General features: G+C 40.7%; 1 protein-coding gene and 1 non-coding gene across 9 annotated transcripts in view; both read right to left on the bottom strand.

Annotated features, from left to right (window-relative positions):
- Positions 1-25,741, bottom strand: part of RIPOR2 (RHO family interacting cell polarization regulator 2) — a 212,564-nt gene that overhangs the window by 52,323 nt on the left and 134,500 nt on the right. For all 8 annotated transcript variants that reach the window (XM_033434790.2, XM_033434794.2, XM_033434793.2 and 5 more), the window contains exons 2-5: positions 6,508-6,634; positions 2,661-2,816; positions 1,848-1,926; positions 128-151 (exon numbers count right to left, since the gene is read on the bottom strand). In XM_033434790.2, coding sequence (XP_033290681.2) covers positions 128-151; positions 1,848-1,926; positions 2,661-2,816; positions 6,508-6,634 — 386 coding nt within the window. The remainder of the gene's footprint in view (positions 1-127; positions 152-1,847; positions 1,927-2,660; positions 2,817-6,507; positions 6,635-25,741) is intronic.
- LOC117202707 (U6 spliceosomal RNA) lies at positions 19,878-19,984 on the bottom strand. Its single transcript, XR_004485196.1, has one exon. It is a non-coding gene; the product is annotated as a U6 spliceosomal RNA (small nuclear RNA).

The raw sequence follows: 25,741 nt of genomic DNA, 5'->3' as shown, positions 1-25,741 counted from the left end.
TTTCTAGGATTAGAAAAATCATCATTTCTCTAGGATCTTACTGTACCTAAGCAAGGATCACTGACTTCTCCTCAAGGATGAAGGATTTTATTTCCCAGTAACTCCCCAACACAGAACAATAACTTACCTTGTCTAGGTCATACAGCACACCCTAAAATTAAAAAAAAGGAGTATCTGGATTAAAACACATCTTCCTTAAAACCGTTACTGATAAGAATCAAAGGATTTTGTCTGCATTTCTGCATTGTCAGTGAAATAATGATTAGCCCTATAATGTCTGTTGGACTTTTTGATATTCGCTTTAAAAGAGTAAGTCTGGGTTATTTTAAATAATAGTAAGAATACTTTTAAGAGCTAATATTTATTTATACTCTGTGTCTCCAGAATTCTACCCAGTCCTCTCTGCCTTCTGGGAGCCTTAAGACGTTCACTTGCTTTGGGCTCTCCTCGCTTACATAGTGAGGGACACATAAATTCACGTCCACTTAAATGTTTTTTTAAATGTTTTTAACATAAAAAGTAGCAGTGATTATATGTGTTAAAAAAAAGACTTGGGCTTCCCTGGTGGCGCAGTGGTTGAGAGTCTGCCTGCCGATGCCGCAGACACGGGTTCGTGCCCCGGTCCGGGAAGATCCCACATGCCGCGGAGCGGCTGGGCCCGTGAGCCATGGCCGCTGAGCCTGCGCGTCCAGAGCCTGTGCTCCACAACGGGAGAGGCCACAGCAGTGATAGGCCTGCGTACCGCAAAAAAAAGAAAAAAAAAAGAAAAAAAAAGACTTGCCTTCCTGTTTAAACACATAAAAATTGGCATTTAAGAAGAGCCCTTGAGAGTGGTGAAAGCTTTTCACAAATTGTTTTTAAAGCAAGTTTATTCCTGTGTGCTCACAATATCACAGTATAATCAGTACACTAAGCCCACATCCCCCATCAGGAGGGTTTTTATGGAACATGAGGTCCTGCTGGAAGCTCCTCCATCCATACACGATTGTTCTCCAAGAAGGAACATTTGTTGCCATTGAGGACTGCCAGGGACATTCAAAAGCTCTGAAGGCCACTCCACATTGAGTTCCACATAAATGGGAGCAATTTATCTTCTAATATTAGAATCTAAAACTTTTAACTTCTCTGAAGGCTTTAACCTCTAAGCCTTTGAAAAGGATAACATCTTTTAAAAAAAAGGAAGATAACAGCTATTTATGTATATGTGTACCTCGTATACATAGACTTTTCCTGAGCTTTCTGATGCCTTAAAACTTTAAGGCATGATATCATTTAGAACTTAACAAAATCATTTAAAATCATTAGAAACACCTCTTCAAGCAGACAAGTCCTCACAATTCATTAGAGTAAAGGAAACTTGCAAGCATCTCTAACAATACAGTGTGTAGTTGAACTGGCTCAAGGACGCCTCCGATTTCTTCTACCAATGACCTCTTGAGCCTCCTTTTCCTCTCAGGTATCACTGACCTATTACAATTTTTAAAAATTGGATATAAAGGAAAGTTCTGGGTTCCAAATGCTGTACTAACAATATGGTAGGCAAACCCCAACTTTTCATTTCCTTATATTACTTGGGAAGAGGAGTATAGGGAGTTGGCTTTTTTAAAGTATTTTTTCCTGATTACAAAGTTTGTCTGCATAAACGTGCTTGGAAAATACAGGAACATATTGAGCATTAAAATAAACATCAGGAAGCACATGGCACTTTGTCCCTTGGGTCTGCTTTTCTTGAACTTTCTTCCTTGTCCCCATGTCTATCCAGTAAGAGAAGTTAGCCAAAACAAACAAACAAACAAAAAACCAAAAAACCCACTGTGTGAACACCCTAAGGATTAGATGGTACCTACCAGGCGAGAGTTTCTTCTCATATCTTTTAACTGAGCTGTCAACTTGTCCAGCTCTGTCTGGTGAACCTCCAGATACTCACTGCAAAGAAAAGAGAGACGTGATCGTGAACTCTGTGACTGTCAAGTGGAATCTGATGCTGATGCTGACCTTTCCCTTCTAAAGGGGGGGCATTAAGAACCTGAACCTTGCTCTGTGGAGCACAGAGCTGGCAGGGAAGAGGCTCTGCATTTTCCTAAACTCTCCACATTTTGAAAGATCTAGCAGTTGAATCTGATACTATCCAGATAGTCAAAAAGGCGAATGCCTATGAGGCTGGCATAGCAGGAAAGAAAAACCAATGTGGAGGGAATGGCAAGAACTATGGAGTCAGTCCTGGATCTGGGCTCACAGAATTCTATCTAGTTCCATAGGACACTGACAGTATGCATCTCACCACATACTAGGGAAGTTTTATTCTGGACAAATCATTGCTATAATATACTCCAGAAGGTTTTAGAACGCTTCTTCAGCAATCTCTAAAACAGATATGCCTGTCTACCAGTGTTTAAGTAAAATACAATTATTACACAGAGTTAAATATAAACATATTACTATTTCAGGTCTCCTTCAATGTTTGGTTATGATATGGAAACCCGATCAAGTTCATATCTTTGGGACTCATTTAAGGCTTCCTCAATTATGGTGCAATAATAAAACACTTACTACAGAAACAGACATTCTAAAATTATCTCATAAGACTAGCTTTTGTGACCTTCCCGAGCATTTTAGAAAGGAAAAAGGTTTCAGTGCATTATTAGGTTTGATGTTCTTACTCAAGTCCATTTTTCAAAGCCCTGTAGACCTCTTCCACCCTTTTAGGCTGAGGCTCTTTGGGAGGGCTGCTGTTTTTGTATCCTAAATTGTGCATTTTCTTCAGTTTGGCCTGAGGCTTCTTGAGAGCAGAGGGATTTTCAATGAAGGAGTTACATCTACGGAAAGAGAAAAGAAAAGCTGACATTGAGTCTTGGGCACCCAAAACGATCTGACCAAAGAAATGCCTTTTAATCACCTTGTGTTTGTGTCAGTGTCTTTTGGGGAAGGTAACGTTCCCTTGTATATTAACAGATCTGAGCCATCCTTCATTTAGTTTTGTGGTGGTAGAGTTAACTGCTGAAATCTGGAAGCTTTGCGGGGCAGCAGTTACCCAGAGTCAAAGCCTGGATTCAGGTAATGTACACTCTGAGTGAAAGCATGTCACATCACTGAGACCTCACGGGAAGCCAAGAACAAACACTTCTAGGTGGAAATAATGAACAGGCAGAAGAATGTAATTCAGCTAAAAAAATATGTGCACTATGTGACATTAGGCATAAGCGTCTATTAAATTTGACTGGGATGTGCATGAATAGTTTTTAAATAAAAGGCCATAAGCATGACAAAGGGCTAATGCTGTATATAAACACATTTTATTGCACTTCAAAGATATTGTGTTTTTTCACAAATTGAAGATTTGTGGCAACTTTGTATGTCAGATGATGGTTAGCATTTTTTAGCAATAAAGTATTTAACTAAGGTATGTACAATTTTTTTTAGACATAATGCTATTGTACACTTAATAGACTATAGTGTAAACATAACCTTTATATGCACTGTGAAACCAAAAAATTTGTGTGACTTGCTTTATTATGATATTTGTTTTATTGCAGTGGCCTAGACCCAAACCTGCAGTATCTCTAAGGTATGTCTGTGGTGTTAAAGTAAAGAAAAGCACACACAGCTGGATGAATAGACTTTTTAAAAGTTTACTTATTTATTTTTTGGCTGCATCGAGAGGCTCGTGGCATCTTAGTTCCCCGATTAGGGAGCAAACTGGGGTCCCAGCAGTGAAAGCGCTGAGTCCTAACCACTGGACGGCCAAGGAATTCCCTTAAGCTTTATTTTTATGTAGTAAACTTTGTTTAGGTATAATATGAAACTCAACATCCCTATTAGTGGCAGGGAGGCAGCCTACAGTGGTAAGATGGACACCTGGTAACTTAAACCCAAACTACTGATCTGATTAGGAAGCTCAGAGGCCAGACTACTCACTGACCCAGCTATTGAGTGGAAAGCCGTGACCTCTGAGTCTGGTAGGTGTCTGCTGTGCACCTTCCAGGTTAATTCTTACTTTCCTCTGCCATTACCGTGTGCACCAAAGGGGACAATACAGGTCAAAGCACATAAGACCCCTAAGAATGTAAGATCTTTATCATGTCAGAAAAACTGAGGATGAACTTTATTCCATGTTACCTATTTCACTACCTGTGTTCTTTTTCTTGAGTTCCTCTAAGTCCTATTTTAGATGAGGGGAGATTCTAGGGAAACTGAAGACTAACATTCCCAAGCTTGTGTCTGAAAGACATCTGCTCCCCAGAGTCAGTCTGCAGAGTCGGTCTTTATCGACTACGTAACTTCATACCACAAATAATCTCCCAAATCTGGATACAATGGAATGTGCTTCAAAAAGGGGTGCGGGGTGATTTCAAACTCTATTATGAAGCTATAGTAATTAAAACAGTATGGTATTGGCATAAAAACAGACACATAGATCAATAAATAGAGAGCCCAGGAATAAACCCACTCATATATGGTCAGTTAATTTACGACAAAGGAGCCAATAATATGCAATGGGGAGAAGACAGTCTCTTCAATAAATGGTGCTGGAGAAACTGGACAGTTACATGCAAAAGAATAAAACTAGACCCTCTCTTACACCATATAAAAAAATTAACTCAAAATGGATTAAAGACTTGTATGTAAGACTTGAAACCATAAAACTCCTAAAAGAAAACATAGGTAGTATACTCCTTGACATGGGACTTGGCTATGATTTTTTTGAATATGATACTGAAAGCAAAAGCAACAAGAGCAAAATTATACAAGTAAGACTACAGCAAACTAAAAAATAAAAAGCTTCTGCAAAGCAAAGGAAACCATCAACAAAATAAAAAGGCAACCTGCTAAATAGGAGGAAATATTTGCAAATCATATCTGATAAGGAGTTAATATCCAAAATATATAAAGAACTCATACAACTCAATAGCAAAAACCGAACAACCCAGTTAAAAAATGGGCAGAAGATCTGAACAGACACATATCCAAAGAAGACATACAAATGGCCGAGGGGTACGTGAAAAGATGCTCAACAGCATTAATCATCACGGAAGTGCAAATCAAAACCACAATGGGATATCACCTCACCCCTGTTAGAATGGCTATTATCAAAAAGACAAGAAATAACATGTGTTGGCAGGTACGTGGAGAAAAGGCAACCTTTGTGCACTGTTGCTTGGAATGTAAATTGGTGCAGCCCCTATGGAAGACAGTATAGAAGTTCTTCAAAAAATTAAAAATAGAACTACCATATGAGCTGGCAATTCCACTTCTGAGTATTTAACCAAAGACAATGAAAACATGAACTCAAAAAGTTTTCTGCACCCCCATGTTCATTGTAGCACTATCTACCAAGGCCAAGATTTATGGAAACAAGCTAATGTCCAATGAATGGATGAATGCATAAAGAAATTGTGATACATATATATATGGCTGAATAATATTCATTATATATATATAGGAATATTACTCAGCCATAAAAAAGAATGAAATCTTGCCATTTGTGACAACATGGAAAGACCTCGAGGGCATCACACTTAAGTGAAGTAAGTCAGACAAAGACAAATACTGTACAATCTCTCATACATGGAATCTAAAAGAAAAACAACAAAAAACCAAACTCATAGATATTGGTGACTGTCAGAGGCAGGGAGTGTGGGCAGGATAGAAGAAATGGGTGAAGGAGGTCAAAAGGCAAAAAAAAAAAGGTAGCAATTCAAATGAGGGGGAAAGGGCTTCCCTGGTGGCACAGTGGTTGAGAGTCCGCCTGCCGATGCGGGGGACACAGGTTCGTGCCCCGGTCCAGGAAGATCCCACATGCCACGGAGCAGTTGGGCCCGTGAGCCATGGCCGCTGAGCCTGCGCGTCCGGAGCCTGTGCTCCGCAATGGGAGAGGCCACAACGGTGAGAGGCCCGCGTACCGCAAAAACAAACAAACAAACAACAAAAAAAAAATTAGGGGGAAAAAGACTACAATATATGGTGTTACAATGGATATATATAAAAAGCCTTTATTGTTCTGTAAGAAAATATGTAAATATCCACCCCCAAAATAGGCAATGGATGTGAATGCACTGGTTATTCCCAAAATAAATACAAAAGACAAGTAAACTTATGAAAGCACATTTAACCTCGTTAGGGATGACATAAAAGACTGGAAAAGATTTTTAGAAAATGCTCAGTATCAACAGATGTGTGGATAAAGGTAAATCTGCTGTTACTGGTTAGAGGATAAATGGGTTCAAACATCTGGAGGCACTCTGGCAACAGGCATCAACAGAGCTGAAAGAAATGGGGTCGGGGTGGGGAGAGCTATACATATGTATTGCTAGCTTGTTCTAAATCTTCTTTGAAGGAGGAATTCTAAATGATAGAAATTTGGGGAACATTACATCTTTTTCATGAAAGAGATGAAAATAACACAGGTGTGTGTTGTGACAAGGCCACATGCACACGGACCCTCTTCAGAGCACCAAGGCTCACATCCCTCGCAAGCTGCGTCCCAGCAGAGAAGCACACACAACTTGCCTGGATCGCCTCTCCTGAAGGCCACTGAACCCCGCAAAGGACTGGCTCCTGATAATCCCATTAGGCCCTCCAGGCGAGAAGGACTGGGATCCTACCAACATGATTTCTGGGAGTCTGGCTGGCAGTCCTATAAGACAACAGAAAGATTAAGGCAAATTACAGGCAGGTTCAAACGAAGACACGCGAAGCTTGTCAACGGTAATAGGAGGTGACATGAGGAAAGGTGAGTCATGAGGCCATTAGATGCTTGTAAGACTTCTTGCCTCCGACATGTTCTTTTTAAGCGGAAGGGTTCAGCTCTCAGGTGGACCTGAAGAAACACATGAAGATGTAAATAAATGTAAATTACACACCATTATCAGTTACTTTAGGGTTCCTTCAGGGATTATTTTTTTTAAACAAGGTTCAACCATACCCTCAAAATACGCAAAAACTTTGGAATGTTTCCCTCCATTTAGGACAACAATAGCAACAGCAAAAGGAAACAAATAGGCCAAGTCAAGTTTCAGATAGGTTCTGCGTGACATTCAAAACACAGTCCAGTCTTAGGGTGGAATTCTACACTTAGAAGTCACAAGGCTAAAAACACTAGGTTTCTTGAGAGATGAACTTACTTAAACTTGTTCTCCCTTTTTCTACCCTTAAGTATATTTTGAAAGATAAGATCGTGCCGCTCTTGTGGCAGTGATAAAAAAGAAGAGCACAGAGAACGCTCACAGAAGTAGTGATAATCTAGGTTATGATAAGAACACAAGAGAAGAGGCAAGAAAGGTAAAGGGGAAAATACAGCAGAAGGCACACACCCTATTTCAGTCGCTAGTTCACCTTTTATAAAGACTCATCACCACTGACCAAGACACGTTGTCAAAATACAACTTCAGCTGGACAGAAGCCCAAGGTTAGTTCCCCCAAAGGACTGCCCTAGAACAGTTAGGTAATTCTATTCCCTTTAGATCAGGAAGAGTCAAAGCACATACCATTGTCTTAGCAGGTAACCTCAGTCCAGAGAGGGGGACAGGCTAGCAGGAGAAAGGGGACACAGCCGCGGTCCAGACTAAAGACTTCCAAAGTGGGCAGCCACTAATAGCATCAATAGTTGCCCTTTAAAAACCCAGCAAACAGGGTTTCCCTGGTGGCGCAGTGGTTGAGAGTCCGCCTGCTGATGCAGGGGACACGGGTTCGTGCCCCGGTCCGGGAAGATCCCACATGCTGCGGAGCGGCTGGGCCCGTGAGCCATGGCCGCTGAGCCTGCGCGTCCGGAGCCTGTGCTCCGCAACGGGAGAGGCCACAACAGTGAGAGGCCCGCATACCAGAAACAAACAAACAAACAAAAAAACCCCAGCAAACAAGCAAGCAAGCAAGCAAAGTTAAAAAACAGCAGCAAAACACTCTTGTGTCCATCTAGATGGAATGGAAAAGCCAACATCACTGGGCCCTACTCAAAGCTATTTGAAGCAACTCAGCCAAGGGAGGGGGTTTGAGTGAGTTACTTCCCCAGAGAGAGAACAAACAGCCCCCTTCCCCATGAGGCTGCAGGTTGCTAAATCCCCTCCTCCCCACCCACCCCGGGAGAAAGCAGCTCTGAGGAAGCACGCATGCATTCTTGCTGACTCACTTGGCAAGAGGCTTTGCAATGAGCAACAGGTTGCTCTTTGATCTGGGTAGGACAGGCATCCCACCCAGTCCAGCTAGGGATGGAGACAGGGAGGCTTAAGTTTTGGAACATTCTCTAGAATTTTAAAAGTAATGACGTAGAAGTATGCATGTGCAATAAAATTAATATCTAGTGCACGAATGGCAGGACAAAATGTGGTGCAAATAAGACTCTTTCTGGTTACTTCCCCCCACCCCCAAGTTTCAAAAATAACCATGATTCACATAAATCCTTAATGAGGTTCTCTTAAGTGTTCTTTGTTGCTTACTAAGCAGTCTGTCTAGTTCTCGTTAAAAACACCTTCTTAGGTTCATAAAGCACGCCTGTGCTATCTTTGTATCACATGCAAACGTAGTAAATATCAAGAAAACGTAATAAATATCAAGAAAAAGATCCAGAAAATTTAATCAATATCAGGAAAACATGTTCTTTCTGTGCCCAATAATTTTATAATCTAAAACCCACCTCAAAGTCTCCATGTGGCAAATTTAATTAGTATTGTATCTCATTTTGTAAATTATTGTTCAACAGGTCTGTTGCATCATGGCGTTCTTTGGTCACAGGGAAAAGACTTAAAGTATTTGAACTATTTTAACTGCGCTATTGTCTTGTACTTCCTAGAGATTATGCTTTTAAACCAAAAAGATTTTTTTCTCTTATCCACTGGATCAGTAGTTTCACATACTCCCATGCATTCTGACTTAACTAGTATGGACCTGTGTATTGGGATTTTGAAAAGGACCCCAGATGGTTCTGATGCTCAGCCTACAAAAGAAAAAAAGGATGATGCTGAATTGGTTGAAAATGTTCAAACTTCAGTTACAATCATCTGCTACAATTTCTCAAATGTCCAACTTTTAAAAAGTCTTAAATAAGCCTCTCTTTACAAAGTTTAAACGTTAAATGAATTAAACATTAGAACTGGATAGTGAAATAATTTTCCTTCTTCCCCTTTTTCAGTAATAGGTAAGAAAGCTTCTTGAGAACAAAACAAATGTTTGCCCTGGATTCTGAGTTTGTAAATTGCTTCGGGATGGATAAAATCCTCAGACGCTTTTCATTACATTTACGTGTTGAATGGATGCCGCTGGGAACAGGAAGGGAGGTAAGTGGTTTTGCCTGTCTGGTCTTAGAAATGGTCATTATCTATCGGAAAAGAATTCGACTGATAGCTGGCTTAGGCTGAGATCTCTATCCTGCCATCAATTCCCCTAGAGGCTGGCTCACTGCCTAAGGAGAGTCATAAAATAAGTCTGAGGGCCTCTGCACAAGGTCAGGCTCTTGGAGAAAAGGAGTAGGTTGGGAGAGGGGAGAGCAGGTGGGTTGAAGGATGAGTATGCAAAGCACCTCCCCGCCCACACCCCTAACTCTGAAGTAGGGGTGACAGTTCTTTTTTCTTTTTCTTTTTTTTTTTTTTTGCGGTACGCGGGCCTCTCACTATTGTGGCCTCTCCCGTTGCGGAGCACAGGCTCCGGACTTGCAGGCTCAGCGGCCATGGCTCACGGGCCCAGCCGCTCCGCGGCATGTGCGATCTTCCCGGACCGGGGCACGAACCCATGTCCCCTGCATCGGCAGGCGGACTCTCAACCACTGCGCCACCAGGGAAGCCCAGGGGTGACAGTTCTTTGCTACTACTCTTCCAATGGCCTCAGCCATTCCCCAGTGGCTAGTTATCCTGCAACTCTGTTATCATCTTCTTGACAACACCACTCCCACCTCTTGGAGCCCTAAGTCTTCAAGCTGCTCCCTGGCTTCCTAGAATCTCACAGACCTGCTTTCTTCCAGCAAAACTACCCTTAAAGCTACATTACTCATTTTCAGGCTTTAAGGACTTCAAACTGGTTTCTTGTCATTTGCATTTTAGTAGCAGATGCTTCTTTGAACCTTTACCTAAAGAAAGGACTGAAGTAGAACTGCAGTATCACTGCTGGTAGGGGTATAAAGTGGTACCGAAAGTTTGGAAGACAACTAGGTAGTATCTACTATTTAAAATGTAAAACATACTTATCCTTTAATATGTCACATCTACTCTTTGCTATCTCCTGTGGAGAAATACTCAAGTTCACAAAAAGTTATATACAGGGATGTTCACGACAGTTAATGTAATAGCGGAAAAATGGAAATGATGTAAATGTTAATCATTACAGGAATGGTTAATACACTACGGCATAACGATAGCAGTTAAAAACAATATGCCCACATAGAAAGATCCACCCCCCCGACCCGCCCAGCCGAGGACAAATTGCAGAACAAAATAGAGTATGATACCAGGAATGTTGAGAACAAAATATAAAATTATGTACATGAATAGAAAAGTTCTGAAAGTATACACAGTCTATGAAGAGGTGGGATTGAGTAGTAGTCAGAAACATTTTAATTTTTTCTATATTGTTTGAGTTTTTATAAAGGAAATGGATTTATGTATGATTGATATGATGCAAAATTCTCTTTTGAAACTGCAGACATTTGGAGTTGTCTAGAGTTGGGACTGGAGAGGAGAGAAAGCTCAGATACAAGAACATATAAGATAGCTTTAATGGGTAATGGCTATATTTATATAGTTTATATGTGTAAGTCCTGAAGAGGAGAAATATAATTTCTGAGAAATAATGTATTAGGTTTCATAAATTCTGATTACAGTAGAATAATTCAGATTCCCCAGTGAAGTTCCCATTATGAGCTCTGAGCTATGTACCAACTTCTTTATTTTGATCTGAAGGATTTTTAGAGATGGTACTGTACTCCTGGTAGGACGCACTATACCCAATACGTATTGTCAAGGTTCACCAAATCCCATATCTAATAAGCACGAAATTCCACATAAAAAACCACAAGTCCTTCTTTGGCTGCTGCTACTTGAAACTCCTGGCGCTTTGAAAAATGTTTCCAGTCCCTAAGTTACTGACTTCTCACCTGGTCTTTCCGAAAACGCCAGCAGAACTAACATTCATTTTTGCGCATTAAATCCCAGAAAGGTCTCAAATCTTAGGCAAACGATAAAGCTGCTGTGCTTTGCCCCTTACTTTGTTTTGTCCCAGGAGGCCCAGGCTGTTATACCGGGTGGCCACCCATGCCCTGCCTTTCCCACAATCCCTGGGAAGAACGGAATCCTTCTGGAAAGAATCCCCAGCACCTTGACTAAGAGTTGAACAAACCCTACCATTCTGAGCCGAGTCTCTTAGCACAGAAGCCAGAAAGTCACAGTTGTTTCTCTTCTCGACTCTTCATACAGTGAAAACCGCTGCCTTCTCCCTGGCTATGCAGTGCTAAGATCCACCTGAACACATACCGGAGTCTTTTGAAATTAAAATGAGTATAGGATTTCATGTGTTCTGATATGACACGGTGATACAAGTACACCAGGCCTTGGTGGGTACCATGAGCAACCAGCTGACCGGAAGTTCCTAGTTTGTTTGAATTAGAAGGTAGCTTATCAGATCAGCAGGCAGTTTGGTAACAGCACTGAGCGTGGCTGGAGATGGCAGGGTCTGGGGAGGGGGCTGAGGCAGATAAAGAAACATCAAGGGTCAAGAGGTCCCCCTTCATCCCACCAGGTCTCATGCTTGTTTAGATCAGAAATAAAAGGGACAATATGAGTGCAGTTCGGAGCAGGGAAATAGCCAGTGACCTGGAGAACACAGAGATAACCTGATTCTTAAGAATAAACGAATGAATGATAGAAGTCAACCTTGGAGGGTTGCTTGGAAGACAGGCAATGAAGGGCATTCGTCACACAGCAGGGCTACGCACCAGACCCTAAAATGCAGCTCCTGATGGTGCTACCAGTAGAAGTAGTAAAAATGGAAGAAAAATGCTTTGAAAGTTCAGTCTAGGTGACAGTTCCATTTCCCATTACATTTTTATTAACTGGTATTCTGACTTAAACTTTCTTGTAAATTTGATTAGCCTGAGTTAGCAAGCTTCTCTACCCAAATGTGAACAATTCCTCTCGGGGAACCCCAAGGTTAGGTAAGACAGGCCAACCTCTTTTCATCACTTCTTGGGCATGAATCTCCAAACTGACGAGTTCACAGTAGAAGTGTTAGAGGCATTGATTAACTGATATGGTAACTGGACAAAGCAACCGGTCAGCTAGAAGGAATGTTAATATTGATCGTTAGAGTTAAATATACTAAGACTCATGAAAGCAAATAGGAATCATTAGGTTATTTTTAGTTTTTCCAAGCATAAAAGCACTCTGCTGTATTAGGAAAATACAGAGAAGTAGAAAGAAGTCAGGGCAGGGAGGGGGAGGGAAGAACCATATTGTTTTCTAGCACCCATCGATAACCACCAGCAGAATTTTGGTGCATGTAATTTTCTTCAACTCTTCCCTTTCCGCATAAAACATAAGAATTTTGAGCACAATGCATGTTAAATTTTGTATCCTGCTTTTTCTATCATATTCTTTTTCTAAAAAATTAATTAATTTTTGGCTGCGTTGGGTCTTTGTTGCTGTGCATGGGCTTTCTCTACCTGTTGAGAGCAGGGGCTACTCTTTGCTGCAGTGCATGGGCTTCTCACTGCAGTGGCTTCCCTTGTTGCAGAGCACGGGCTCTAGGCGTGTGTGCTTCAGTAGTTGCGGCACACAGGCTCAGTAGTTGTGGCACATGGGCTTAGTTGCTCCGTGGCATGTGGGATCTTTCCGGACCAGGGATTGAACCCATGTCCCCTGCATTGGCAGGCGGATTCTTAACCACTGCGCCACCAGGGAAGTCCCTATCATATTATTTTTTTAGAGGTACGTCGAGGGGTTTATAAATTAACTTTTTTCTTCAACCACCTTTAAGGGGGTACTTAGGTCTACCCCACATTCCATGTGCTACCTTGGATAATAAAAGGGAACCCATACAGTCTATATTATATATGCCTTTTATTTCTGATTTTAAGATATGGTCAAAAGCAAAGTGGGCCTTGCCAGTATGACACTCGGGCCTCTCTATGGGAGACGGGGGAGCAGATTAGCATTTGTACATGCTGGAGTTGCAGGACATCAAACATTATGAAATTTAAAAAACAACAACACAACAGCTGACATCACTGTCTTAATCCTGGAAGAGCAAGGTTTTTATGGTGTTTTCCTTTTTTTCATTTAACCAAATTCTCTAATATAGAACACAAACAGGTAATTCTGGAAGACCCCCACTATGGACAGAAAATATAACAGACATCTGTGATTTCTGAATGAAGTGAGTAAGGACATCTCAGTTCTCACCAAAGCATTTGTCGTGGAGCGAAAATGTTGACTTAGAAATCAACAGTTGCATAGCTACAAAGCTACGCCATCTCCACGTTAGACTGAGACCAACCCTCTGAGATAAGTCAATGGTCAGTTGGCAGGTTGCTGGAGTGACAATGCTGGCAAAAGTAGACAATTCTACAGTCAACCCCAGTGTTGGCCTGGTGCCAGGGATGGGAGCAGGCAAAGGACCATGAGAGAACTTTTGGGGGTGGGGCTGGAAGTGTTCTAAAACTGTGTTGTGGTGACTGTCGCACAATTGTATACATTTACTAAAACTCAAACTGTACACTTAAGATGAATTAATTTTATGTGATATATGAGTTTTACATCAATAGAGCTGTCGGAAAATCACTATCAATTTCCAGAAAATGTCATCATTCCTTCTGCAAGAGGAAGTGCCAAGGAATCGGGACCTGAAAAGGAAAAGCTCGATCAACAAGCCACCACCTGAGAGTTGAATATTTTCGTGATTTGATCCTCTTCCCCATCAGCACCACATAAGATGCAGCACACTGGCCCCACTGCACTTTCTGAGTCATTTCTTCCTGCCTGCTTTGCGTGCCTCCGCTCTCCTCTCCTAACCGTGCTGTCCTGTTTATGCACCTCCACATCTTGGTCAAGGGCAGAAGTATAATTCAGTTGTCTGAAAGAGGCACGTGGGGCAGATGTAGATAGCCTGCTATGCTAAATGATTATTTAAGATGAATTCTAAAAATAGGCGTCTGCTTATTATATGGATGCAAGGTACCTATTACAGAACAGTTGACTAATCTTAAAAAAAGTGGATATATTTAAGTCACGGGCTTTTTTTTTTTTGGAGTGTACTGCCTTAAAATAAATCAAGGCAAGGCTAATATTTGCCTCTCAGTTGTCAGCTTTGTTTGCTAACCAAACAATAAATACATGCATGAGATATTACATTGATTGACTGAGACAAGTGATGTGAACGCATGAAAAAACTTACAGAGCAACATAGACTCACTCCTCAGTGAGAGATGGAAGACCCAAGCTCAGGTGTTCTTACCGGCCTCTTGGGCACATACTAAACTTGCTGAAGCTCAAATTTGGTATCTAGAGAACGAGAGTAGTAATTCCTCCCCATTTTAATAGACAAGCATTGTAAGGTTCAACTGAGATCAAAGCATCATTCGATCTTACAATCGTGAGGTTACTTGGACATCTTCTAACCTGACTTCTCACCAGCCCTACAGACGGTAAGACTTCTGCTTAAAAACATACAGAAAATGAGGAAGTGCTTTATAAAAAGTAAGGTGCTTGAGAAATACAAAGATTGCAATAACGAAGACTGAGGTTCAACTAACGTGGAAGAAAAGGAACGCATTTTCAGAATCTCTGGAAACTGATATCAATGGTTTTCTTTCCACATTTTCTAAGACACCTCAATCGACACAATTATTAAGTACATATTATCGGCTCATCACTGGCAGGATGCTATATGTTGCCCAAGATCTAAAGAGAACCAAAGACTGATCTCTGCTATAAACAGTTTTAATAATTTAATGGGAGAAGAGAATATGACTGTACATAAAGAAGTTAGGAGATCATGTCTGATGTAAGAAATATGTAGGAAATAACACACAGTGAAATTTTAAGTGATGTCTATTTCTCAGTGCTCCAAGGAAAGCAGTAGAGCTGAGATGATTAGAATGTGGACTCCCAAGTCAGACAAATCTGGGCTCCATTTGGGGGCTACAGTTTACAGCTGTTTGAACTTATGCAGGTTACTTAACCTCTCTGAATCCCAGTTTCCTCATTTATATAAAAGGACTAACACTTCAGAGAATTTTTGAGGTGCAAATGAGTTAGTATACTCAATAGCTGGTGTATGGTAAGTGCTTAATAAAATTTAAAATAATAGAGTTCTCTCAATGGAGAGGCAGATAAATGAGACAGGTACAGCCAGGAAGGTTCATAGAGAAGATAAAACGCTGGCTACATCCGGAAGAATGGATGTGATCTGAACAGGTGAAATCAAGGGAAGCCGGAAACTAGCATCTTTGTGAACATAGCAATTTTTAGATAATTAAAAAGCAGAACTACTTTAAATACTGACTGATAAAAACTAAAACCATGGGTACTTTGGAAGCCCAGTTCAAAAACCAATTACGTTTTTGTTTTTGTTTTTTTGAAATAATTGGAAGCTTACAGAAAAGTTACAAGAAAAGAACAAAAAGCTCTCATACAACTTTCATCCAGATTCACCATTTGCTGAAATCTGTCACGTTTTACTCTGTCGTCTCCCCCCATACACACATACCCATTACTACTTCCTGAATCATTTGAGAGCAACTTGCATATACATATTCATATATATATTTGCTCCTCCCCGTTGAGCAATCTGCAGATACGATGCGTCCATGTGTATATCCTAAAGACATGGTCGTCACTTACATAATTGCAGTACAATTATCAACATCAGGAAATTTAACATCAATACAATACTATTATCTAATGTACAGACATTATTCAGATTTTACAAATGGTCCCAATGATGTTTGGTATACTGTCCCTCCACCCCCACCCCCATGCTAGGAGCCAATCCAGGATCATGCGCTGCCTGTCTTGAAATGTGCCTTTAGTCTCCTTTAATCTGTGATGGTTCCTTGTCCTTTCTTTGTCTTTTGTGACTTGGACATTTTCACAGAGTACAGACCAGGTGTTCTATAGAACGTTCCTTAGTTTGGGTCTGTCTGATGTTGTCTCATAATTAGGCTTAGGCTATGCATTTTGGGGAGTGACATCACATAAGTGATATTGCCGTCCTTCTGAAGGTATTGCATTCGAAGGCACGAGGAATCACTTGGTCCTATTACTAGTGATGTTAACTTTGATTACTTGGTTCAGGTGTTGCTGGACAGTTTCTCTCCTGGAAAGTTTCTATTTTTGCCTTTGCAACTGGTAAGTGGTTAGTAAGGAGGTACTTTGGGGCTATGCAAATATCTTGTTTCTTTAACCCAGAAGTTTTAGCATCCATTGATAATTTTTGCCCAAATCAATTATTATGATGATGGTGGCAAAATGGTACTCTTTGAACTCATTGTTTTCTACTGTAAGAGCTTTCTTGAATCCTTTTATTTATTTGTTTTTATTTATTTTCAGGACTGTCAGCATGGATTCATGGATCCTTATTTTATTCAATGGGTTTGATCCATGACTATCATTTGATGCAAAAGCCAACTGTTTCTTGAAGCATTTTCTGAGCAGATCAACCAGCTCAACCAGAGGGATCTTGCCTTGTGAACCACAAAACATCCAACTATTTTTTGTTGTTGCACTTCTATTTTATCTATTTTTTGTTTTCAAAGCTTGGTTTTTATTTTATTTTATTTTTTGATCTTTTAAAATAAATTTTTATTGTAGTATAGTTGATTTACAATGCTGTGTTAGTTTCTGCTATACGACAAAGTGAATCAGTTATACACATACATATATCCACTCTTTTTTAGATTCTTTTCCCATACAGGTCATTACAGAGTATTGAATAGAGTTCCCTGCGCTATACAGTAGGTTCTTATTAGTTATCTATTTTATATATAGTAGTGTTTACATGTCAATCCCAATCTCCCAATTCATCCCTCCCCCCTTTCCCTCTTGGTAACTATAAGTTTGTTTTCTACATCTGTAACTCTATTTCTGACAAAACTTCCAATTATTAATGGGAATTAACATACTCAGGGGCTCAGTGTATTATAATTATCTCCCTGAATGTTTCGTCTCTTTAATAAGCTACAAACTTCTTGAGTGTAGGTACCACCTGTCTGTACCAACTTCTTTCATGCTCACTACAGGGTAGAATAGAAAAGCATTGTCTCTGGAGCCAGGCTAACCCCAGGGTTCACCCAAGTTCTCTCTGAGCTCCAATTTTTCTTGTCAATAAAGTGAGTACAATAAGACCTAAGTCACCAATGTTATTGCAAGGAGAAAATGAGAAAACATATGTAAAAATCTTAGTGTGGAGTAATGGTCTTTTCTACTAACTAGAATGTGCCCTTTGAAGCTATATCTGGCTTTTATCCATCAAATAGAATGCACTAATTATAAAAGCATACATACTTTACAGGTGAAGAGATATACAGAAATAAAGTAATTTGACATGACTGCTCTCCTCTTTCTTCCTCTTTTATTCCCCCTCTAAGCAATGACAGCAGAGAACTGTGAAGCTATTTTAAGGGTCTGGCTGAACCATTTGAAGAGTAAAGAAGAAACGTTAATTGCACATCTACTCACTGGGACAGTCAGTTGTAGGAACTTCTCGATAACTGACACCATTTCAGCCTGAGGAAAATGAAAACTCTATTTCTTCTTCCATTCTGGTGGATCAAATAAATGCAGGGGGAAGCAGCTGGCCTCACGATAATTAGAAGAGAAATGACTCAGGACATAAAACTCGCTTAAATGTCAAGAGGGGTTAAATGGATTTTGACTAATGTTATAACTCATTTTAAAATGCAAAGTCTAGAACACTCGGAGACCCTCATTTGGTGCAAACTAGACATCAAAACAAGACCAACTGTTTCCTGGTTTGAAGGAAAATGCATTTTGCACTTATTACCTAATTTTTTTTTAAACCTATTCAAAACCATGTACATCAAAAGGGAAAATTTCTTGGAAACGTGGTCCTCATAGACAGCTTGGCTGGTCCTGCTGAGAAAAACATACACCCACCACAAATCCTCATTATTTGATCATCAGATTCAAAAACAACACTCCAACATAGAAGAAAATGGTCCCATGCCTGGTGTTATCGACTCCTTCAGGCTTTTCTTGCATGTAGCCTGTTTACCCTAGAGCTTGGCAACTCATTTCTAGCTAATGGTGATTGTGGCTTCTTTACTTCAAAACAGCAACAAAATGACACTGACATCTTCTATTGTTATTTGACTTTACTGAAATTACCATTTTTATAAGCTCATAGTTTTAATCATTTTCACTAGAATGGAGCTACAACTTTGGACATCTTAAAGAGAAAAAAAATCCTTAGGTCCTGGAAGGATGTACCCAACAGTGTGCTGGGAAGCATAATCAGGCACCATGTACCTTGCCCAGCATGGGTGACCAACACTGGTATTCATCTGCGGGCATGAGAGTCAGGTAGAAAATGGAATTGAACCTTATAATTAAGCTACATGGTACAGTTCATCTCAGAGAAAGGAGAAGAAATTATCCTAAAGCTTTTCAGATATGGCCTACATAATCAAACAAATAGATTCTTCTTATGGTCAATTAATTTATTTCTGGCCATCCGAGCAATTAAATTGAATTGATGGAGGACTGACAATTTTATGTGATGGCAAATATAGCTAAAGATACAGACTCAATTATGGTAATGTCATTTGATCACAGCCTTTGTTTGCACTAGGAGGTTACAGTTAAGCCCTTGCTTAGGTAAAGCAATGGGCTTAAAACTAAGGCAGTCTTTTCAAAGTCAAGTTACACTTGTCATTTTATTCCTGTTGTTATGACAACACTTTTAAAAGCAGCACTTCAAACGCTTAGCATTCAGGCATCTTATTATAGACTTGAATATAATATATGAGGGTATACAGTGCAGCTCGTAGGGGTTTTAAAGGGGCCAAGGGACGCAGGGTTAGAACACCTGGATGCCTTCTCAGCTTTGGCCCCTGGAGCTCCTTAACTTGGCTTTTTCTACTAAAAGAAACAGAAGAAGAAGTGAGGGCTCATCCAGAGGAGGGAAGATGAAAGGATTTATGTGGGAAGATATGCATTATTATTCACAGTCTCTGTTCTGATTCTCTTGATTACAGCCTGCGTCACGCAGTTTTTAGAAGTCTGTAAATGACGGCGTGTGCCGATCACCTTCGGGTGCTTATTGTTAGCTACTGGAATGATTCACTTATGTAAGTGTAACTTTATAGAAAGACTTCTCATAACGCAGACTGATTATGAAAATTAATAATCGATATTGGGAGCCTGGGATTGACACATATACATTATTGGTACTATGTATAAAATAGACAACTGATGGGAACACACCGTATAGCACAGGGAACTCTACCTAATGCACTGTGGCAACCTAAATAGGAGGGAGTCCAAAAGGGAGGGGATATCTGTATGTGTATGGCTGATTCATTCAGTTGTGCAGTGGAGGCTAACACAACGATGTAACCATACGCCAATAAAAATTAATTTTAAAAATCGATAACGGGATAGTGGTATTGGAGTGAATCTGCTACATGAAGCAATGACCTGTTGTGTTTGCACTACAGTCTGATAAAAGCACAAAAATGTTTGTTAAATCTTATGTTGTAAGTTTTTCAACTGAAGTATAGTTGATTTATTAAAATCTTGTGTTCGTTTCAGGTGTACAGCAACGTGATTCAATTATACATATTTTTTTCAGATTATTTTCCGTTATGTTATTACAAGATATTGAGTATAGTTCCCTGTGTTATACAGTAAATCTTTATTGCTTATCTATTTTATGTATAATAGAAAAATACAGAACGCTTCACAAATTTGCATGTGATCCTTGCACAGGGGCCGCGCTAATCTTCTCAGTCTTGTTCCAATTTTAGTATATGTGTTGCCGAAGTGAGCACTAATTTTTTGTTATTGTTTTTTAAGCAACATACAAATAAAAAAATGTTTTTATTAAGGAAATGAGCTAGTTGAAGGCTGGCACTTTCCAATCATTATGTACTAATAGGGGGACATTTATCTGTCTTGTTAATTCTCTCTGCCTTCAAGTAAATTTCTCTGATAATTTTACCTTGGTCTCCTTAGACCTGTGGCGTTCTGTCTGAAGTCACGTGAATTATTACCAAACGAAGTAGAGGTGATAAAAAAAGGAGGATGCAAACGATAACATTTCAGAAAAACTCAGTGTCAGAAAGTTACTCTGTGGTTCGAATAGAATAAGGCTGTGTATGAACGTGCCATCACATGCCAGCAGTTTCAAAGCTGAGTGGTTTCCCAGGGGCCTGTACACGTGTTCTCTGAATGGTAATTTTAGCAAATTAAACTGCTATAATAGGGATAGTGGTTTCATTACTGGTCCTTGCTGCTGCATACCAAGAAGGTGGTCATATTAACAACATCTGCTGAGTTATTTTTGTTTGCCAAAATCAAATAATTTATAACCAGAATGCAAAGCAGTTAGGTATAGCGATGTGCAAATACCTAGATTATCAACAAAGCAGAATTATGTTCCTTTTTATGGTACACCAAGGGCGTAAAATAATTTCTTACTATCCCTTGCTCTGTCCAGAGAATTTGAAGCTGTAGAAACAGGAATGAAGCAAAAAGTCCATTTAATCCTTAGCTTAAAGTACAATTTAGTGCAAAGAAAGAACAAATGTGTATGGATCCCACACTGGACCCATCAACATATGGCAAATTCCCAACAGCAAAGACAAAAGAATACATTACGGGCTTATTTGTACACATGTGAAATGCCATATTACTTGGATTCTGAGCCCAAAGGCACTGTCAGGATGCTTCCCCTCTCAGATGCCCACATAACTCCTAAAATCACACCAAGCTCCCACTCAGCTAGCAAATTAACTTCTGCTCTTAGCTGTCTGTGACCCTTTGCCCATTCATGCCCTTAGCCAATCTACCTAGAGGGGAGTCAGATCCATTTTTATAAAGCAGGAAAAAGAGGGGTTGGAAGACTTTTCCCAAGACAACCTGTCTCCCCTACCACACCACTCCATCACCTGACTCTCACCAGTTTCAACCCTGTTCTAGGCCATTCCCTGTGAATTCACTCCATCCTCTGGGTCACAGTAGAATTGTTTGAAGGGATACTTTCTATCTTCTGGGACTCAAATCTCACTCTGAAATGCTTGGCTTTCTTTTGGCTCTGTGTTTTAAATTTTGTCTCTGGTTCACTAGTGAGAAAGTGGTTTTTATCCATTTTCTTGCGTCCTTAGCCACTGTCTCCACCACCCCACCCATCTGGTCAGCCTGGGCGAAGTTATGAAAAGTAGAGTGACAGCGAGTGATTCTCTGGTCAGCCTGGGAGAAATAAAGCAGGTAACAGGCTTTCTCTGGACAGATCTTCTCAGGGCTTCAGACTCCTACTCATCAAATCATTTATTCATGGGAAAAAAGGGAGGAGAAAGGACAAGAGACTCAAAAGACATACCATCTTGATGCAATGTGTGGACCCTGTTTTAATCATGATGACAAACCTAATGAAAAAAGTCTTTTTTTTTTTTTTTTTTTTTTTTTTTTGTGGTACGCGGGCCTCTCACTGCTGTGGCCTCTCCCGTTGCAGAGCACAGGCTCCGGACGCACAGGCTCAGCGGCCATGGCTCACGGGCCCAGCCGCTCCACGGCATGAGGAATCTTCCTGGAGCGGGGCACGAACCCGTGTCCCCTGCATCGGCAGGCAGACTCTCAACCACTGTGCCACTAGGGAAGCCTGAAAAAAGTCATTTTTGAGACACTTGGGACATTTTAATATGGATTAGATATTAGACGATACTAAGGAAATATCGCTCATTTTGTTAGGTGCAAAATGGAATTAGGATCATGCAGGAAAATGTCCACACTTTTGAGATGCCCATGGAAGCTTGTAGGAGTGAAATGACATACGGTCTAGATTTACTTTAAGATGCTTTAATAACAACAATAACAAAAGGGATGGATGAAGCAAGTGTGGAAAATTCTTGACAATCATTCTACTCGGTGATGGGTTTTTAGGAATTTGTTATCCCATTTTCTTTATTTACATGCATATTTGAACATTTTAATTTATTGGATGTCTACTGGCCCAGTGCTGATATAAGAAGGCAATCCCAAATAGTGTATGGGTGTCAGGGCCCGCATCTAGCATGAAGCAAGCAAGTATAGTGTTGGAGACAGTAATCCTTAACTTTCACCCGCTTTATGGAGCACTTTAGAACTCAGTGAAGGTAAGAATGGGAGATGCAGGATGAAAGCAATACATGATAATCCCTGTCCTCCTCGAATCTCGGTGTGGGTAAAGATGAGGTCATAGAGAAGGGAAATTTGTCTGTTTTCTCTCGAAGGAGAGGGAGATTTGGTTTAGCCTTTTTCCTTGGTGAGTCGACCCAATCCCACTTGAAAGCAAACAAGAAGCCTATCATTTGACCACATTGGTGGTCAAATTAACTGGCTTTAAGAATTTCCAGATCCACCTAATTTTCCATTCCTCCCAGACCAACATCTGTGTAAACACAGAAACCCCCAAACTGGGACCATCTCTCTTAGACATGGAGCAGATTAACAGGGAAAGGAACTGTGTGGTCAGGGGGCCTCAGATTTTGCCTCTGTCCTCTGGCTTGTAGGAAGAAGCTCGCGGGAATATCCTGAGGCTTTCATCATGGACAAGGGCACAGAGGGGTCTAAGGCCGTCAGGACTTGAGAAACAAACGCATACTGTGAACAAACTGGCAGCACTGAGCTTAGGAGCATTACTCATGCAAAAATGAAAAGATGAAATAATCTGTGTAGGGAAGTTAGGTGTTCAAGCCAATTGACAGAGGCCTTATCCACCATATGGAGCACCCAAAGAATTTAGTACCTCATGCTAAATTTAGAAGACTTTGGAACAGGTGACCCTTTGGGGAATAAAAATAAACAGAATGGTGCATCTTTTGGTGGCCACACAGCTGTCTGTAGTATCACCTAATGAGGAGACTCATAATAACATTTCATGTTCGCAGATTGCTCTTTTCCAAATGTTTTGACATCTATATCCTGACAGCAACCCTGTAAATTAGGTAGGACAATTACCATGATTCCTAGGTAAGGAAATTGACCTGTAGACAACTGTTCCAACAAGGCTGTTGGCAGAACCAGAACTAGCATTGGAGTTTCTGCCACCCACATGTGGCCTTGCTTCTACTCATCTCTATTTTCCTTTAGCTGAGAAAGCAGAATTCCTCCTCTAGTTTTATTTGCCTGTTTCTTTTTCTTTTCTTTTTTTTAAAATTTGGCCGCGCTGCGTGGCTTGCAGGATCTTAGTTTCCCGACCAGGGACTGAACCCACACCCTTGGCAGTGAGAGCGCAGAGTCCTAACCACTGGACCGCCAGGGAATTCCCTTCTTTGCCTGCTTCTTAATGTGACTTTCCTTCAATTGGAGTGGAGGGTCACCAGTACTCAGAATGCCCTGTGGCCCCGAAGACGTCATTAATCAGGTCTGATCAGGTGCTCGGAGGGTTCAGGAACAATTGATCTTTGTCTCACTGTCACTCTCCTTGCTTTTTATTTTCTTATTCCATAACCTTTCCCCACAATGAGATGCTCATTGTAACATAGTATAACATAGTATAACAATAATAACAGCATTTTAGATTCAACAAAAATAAATGGGTAATCCTTGCTATTCAGGAGTAATGCCTTGTACCTTAAACTCTTGTGGCTAAATCCAGAAAGTTCAGTTTTGACTAAACCCAGAACTGAATTATTGGGTTTATTTGAAGATATTTACCACATTAAAATAAATATTTAACCTATATCTCAGCCTCTGCACCTTCCTATTGATATAACTATCAATAACATCTAGAAAGAGCCTAATATAATTTAGAGAGTCTCAAACCTGGCTGCGTATTAGAAGTTCCTGGAGAGCTTTTTAAAAATGTGATTGTTGGGCTTCCCTGGTGGCGCAGTGGTTGAGAGTCCGCCTGCCGATGCAGGGGACACGGGTTCGTGCCCTGGTCCGGGAAGATCCCACATGCCGCAGAGCGGCTGGGCCCGTGAGCCATGGCCGCTGAGCCTGCACGTCCGGAGCCTGTCCCCCGCAACGGGAGAGGCCACAACAGTAAGAGGCCCGTGTACCGCAAAAAAAAAAAAAAAAAAAAGTGATTGTCTGAGCCTCATCCCCAGAGATCTCATCCCCAGAGATTTTGTTTTAATTGATCTGGGGTGTAGCCTTGCCAGAGATACTTAAAACAATCTTCCCAGGGTTTAATTTTTCTCTGCGCACACAGTATACCATAATCTTGATCACATCTGCCTTCCATTCTTTCAATATGTAAAAAATTGAGTCACGATTAATGTTCTTTAGTCACTTGATTCCAACTCCACTACAAGAAATATTTGAAAAAGCCATTGTGGTCTTTACCAGAAACACAGGACAAAATTGTCTCTCTTATTTAGTGGCAAAAAGGAATGGCTCTGAGAAGCCTAGGATTTAAAATAAAAAACTTTTCCACTGTTGTAAAGACTCAAAAGTAACTGCCTATCAGGACTGGAACTCATGGTCCTCTAATCTTCTGTTTTCCAATTGTGTGCTGACAAAGCAAATGAGCCTTGCGTCTCAGAGCTGCTGAGACCAAAGAATTCACCCTGCCTGGGTTTGTGGCCCGGCAGTAGCACTTTATATTGTATAGCCTTGATGGGCTGCTTAACCTCTCCAGACCTTAATTGCCTCATCTGTAAAATTGGGAAAAGAACCAAACTCATAGTTTGCTGTGAAAATTAAATAGGTTACTGAATTAAAGTGCTTAGAACAGTGAATAGCATTCGCTATTCTTATCGTTACAACGATGAGGATGTATTATCAAGTTGTCTCCAGTTTAATGAGGTCTGGATGGAGACTTCCTGTGCATCTCCCAGACGAGAAATCTTTCAAAGGAGGTTGATTTCCTGAGCTTTATAATTTACCTAGGATCTCATTTATAGTACTGTGCATTCTCAGGTGTCTTGAAAGTCGAATTAGCTGAGCTAGGGTTCAATTGGAGAGACTCTATAATATCTGCAGAGGGGGCAAAAAAATAGTTGATTCTTCCTAAATAAAAAAATGCAGTTGGCATTAAATATGGCACAAGATCCTAGGATATTTTACCACCAAGCAGGCATTTTTAAGAGTTGATTTTCTACGGTATGATTTGTGAGCTTTTCAGTGGACGCCCTCCAGACAACCAGCTGCTCCGAACATTTTCTTTTTTGAAGGGTGTCATTCACACTGTGTGTTTCTCAAACCTCATCCCAAGACTTTGGAATTGAAAGGACAGAGAACATTAAATGTGGGTGCTGAGTACAATCCAGTGGGATGAGCAGAATGTGGAATGTGAACTGGGCAATGTCTTAAAAAAAATGACATGCATTCACGTAAGAATGTATTTTGATCCCTAGGAGGGACAAATTTTTCTCTGTACCAAAAATATACCATTTGGCAGGATGGGTTTATTGTTTCCGAGTCAGCAGTGTGGGTGTTCCAGCCCCAAGAGCAGATGCCCTCCAACTGTTCGGCTTGGGGTATTCAGGGTAAAGAGAAAAAGGGGGCAACAGTATGGACAGGTGGCTGGACACAGCCAGCCACTGCACCCCCTACCCTCCTGCCGCCTTCCAGAGCTGGATTTCAGACCACGCTGTGTGCCA

This window comes from Orcinus orca, chromosome 10 (genome assembly GCF_937001465.1).
Source record: "Orcinus orca chromosome 10, mOrcOrc1.1, whole genome shotgun sequence".
Lineage (NCBI taxonomy): Eukaryota > Metazoa > Chordata > Mammalia > Artiodactyla > Delphinidae > Orcinus > Orcinus orca.
The sequence above is the reverse complement of the archived record's forward strand: the minus strand, read 5'-3'. Positions and strand labels throughout refer to the sequence as shown.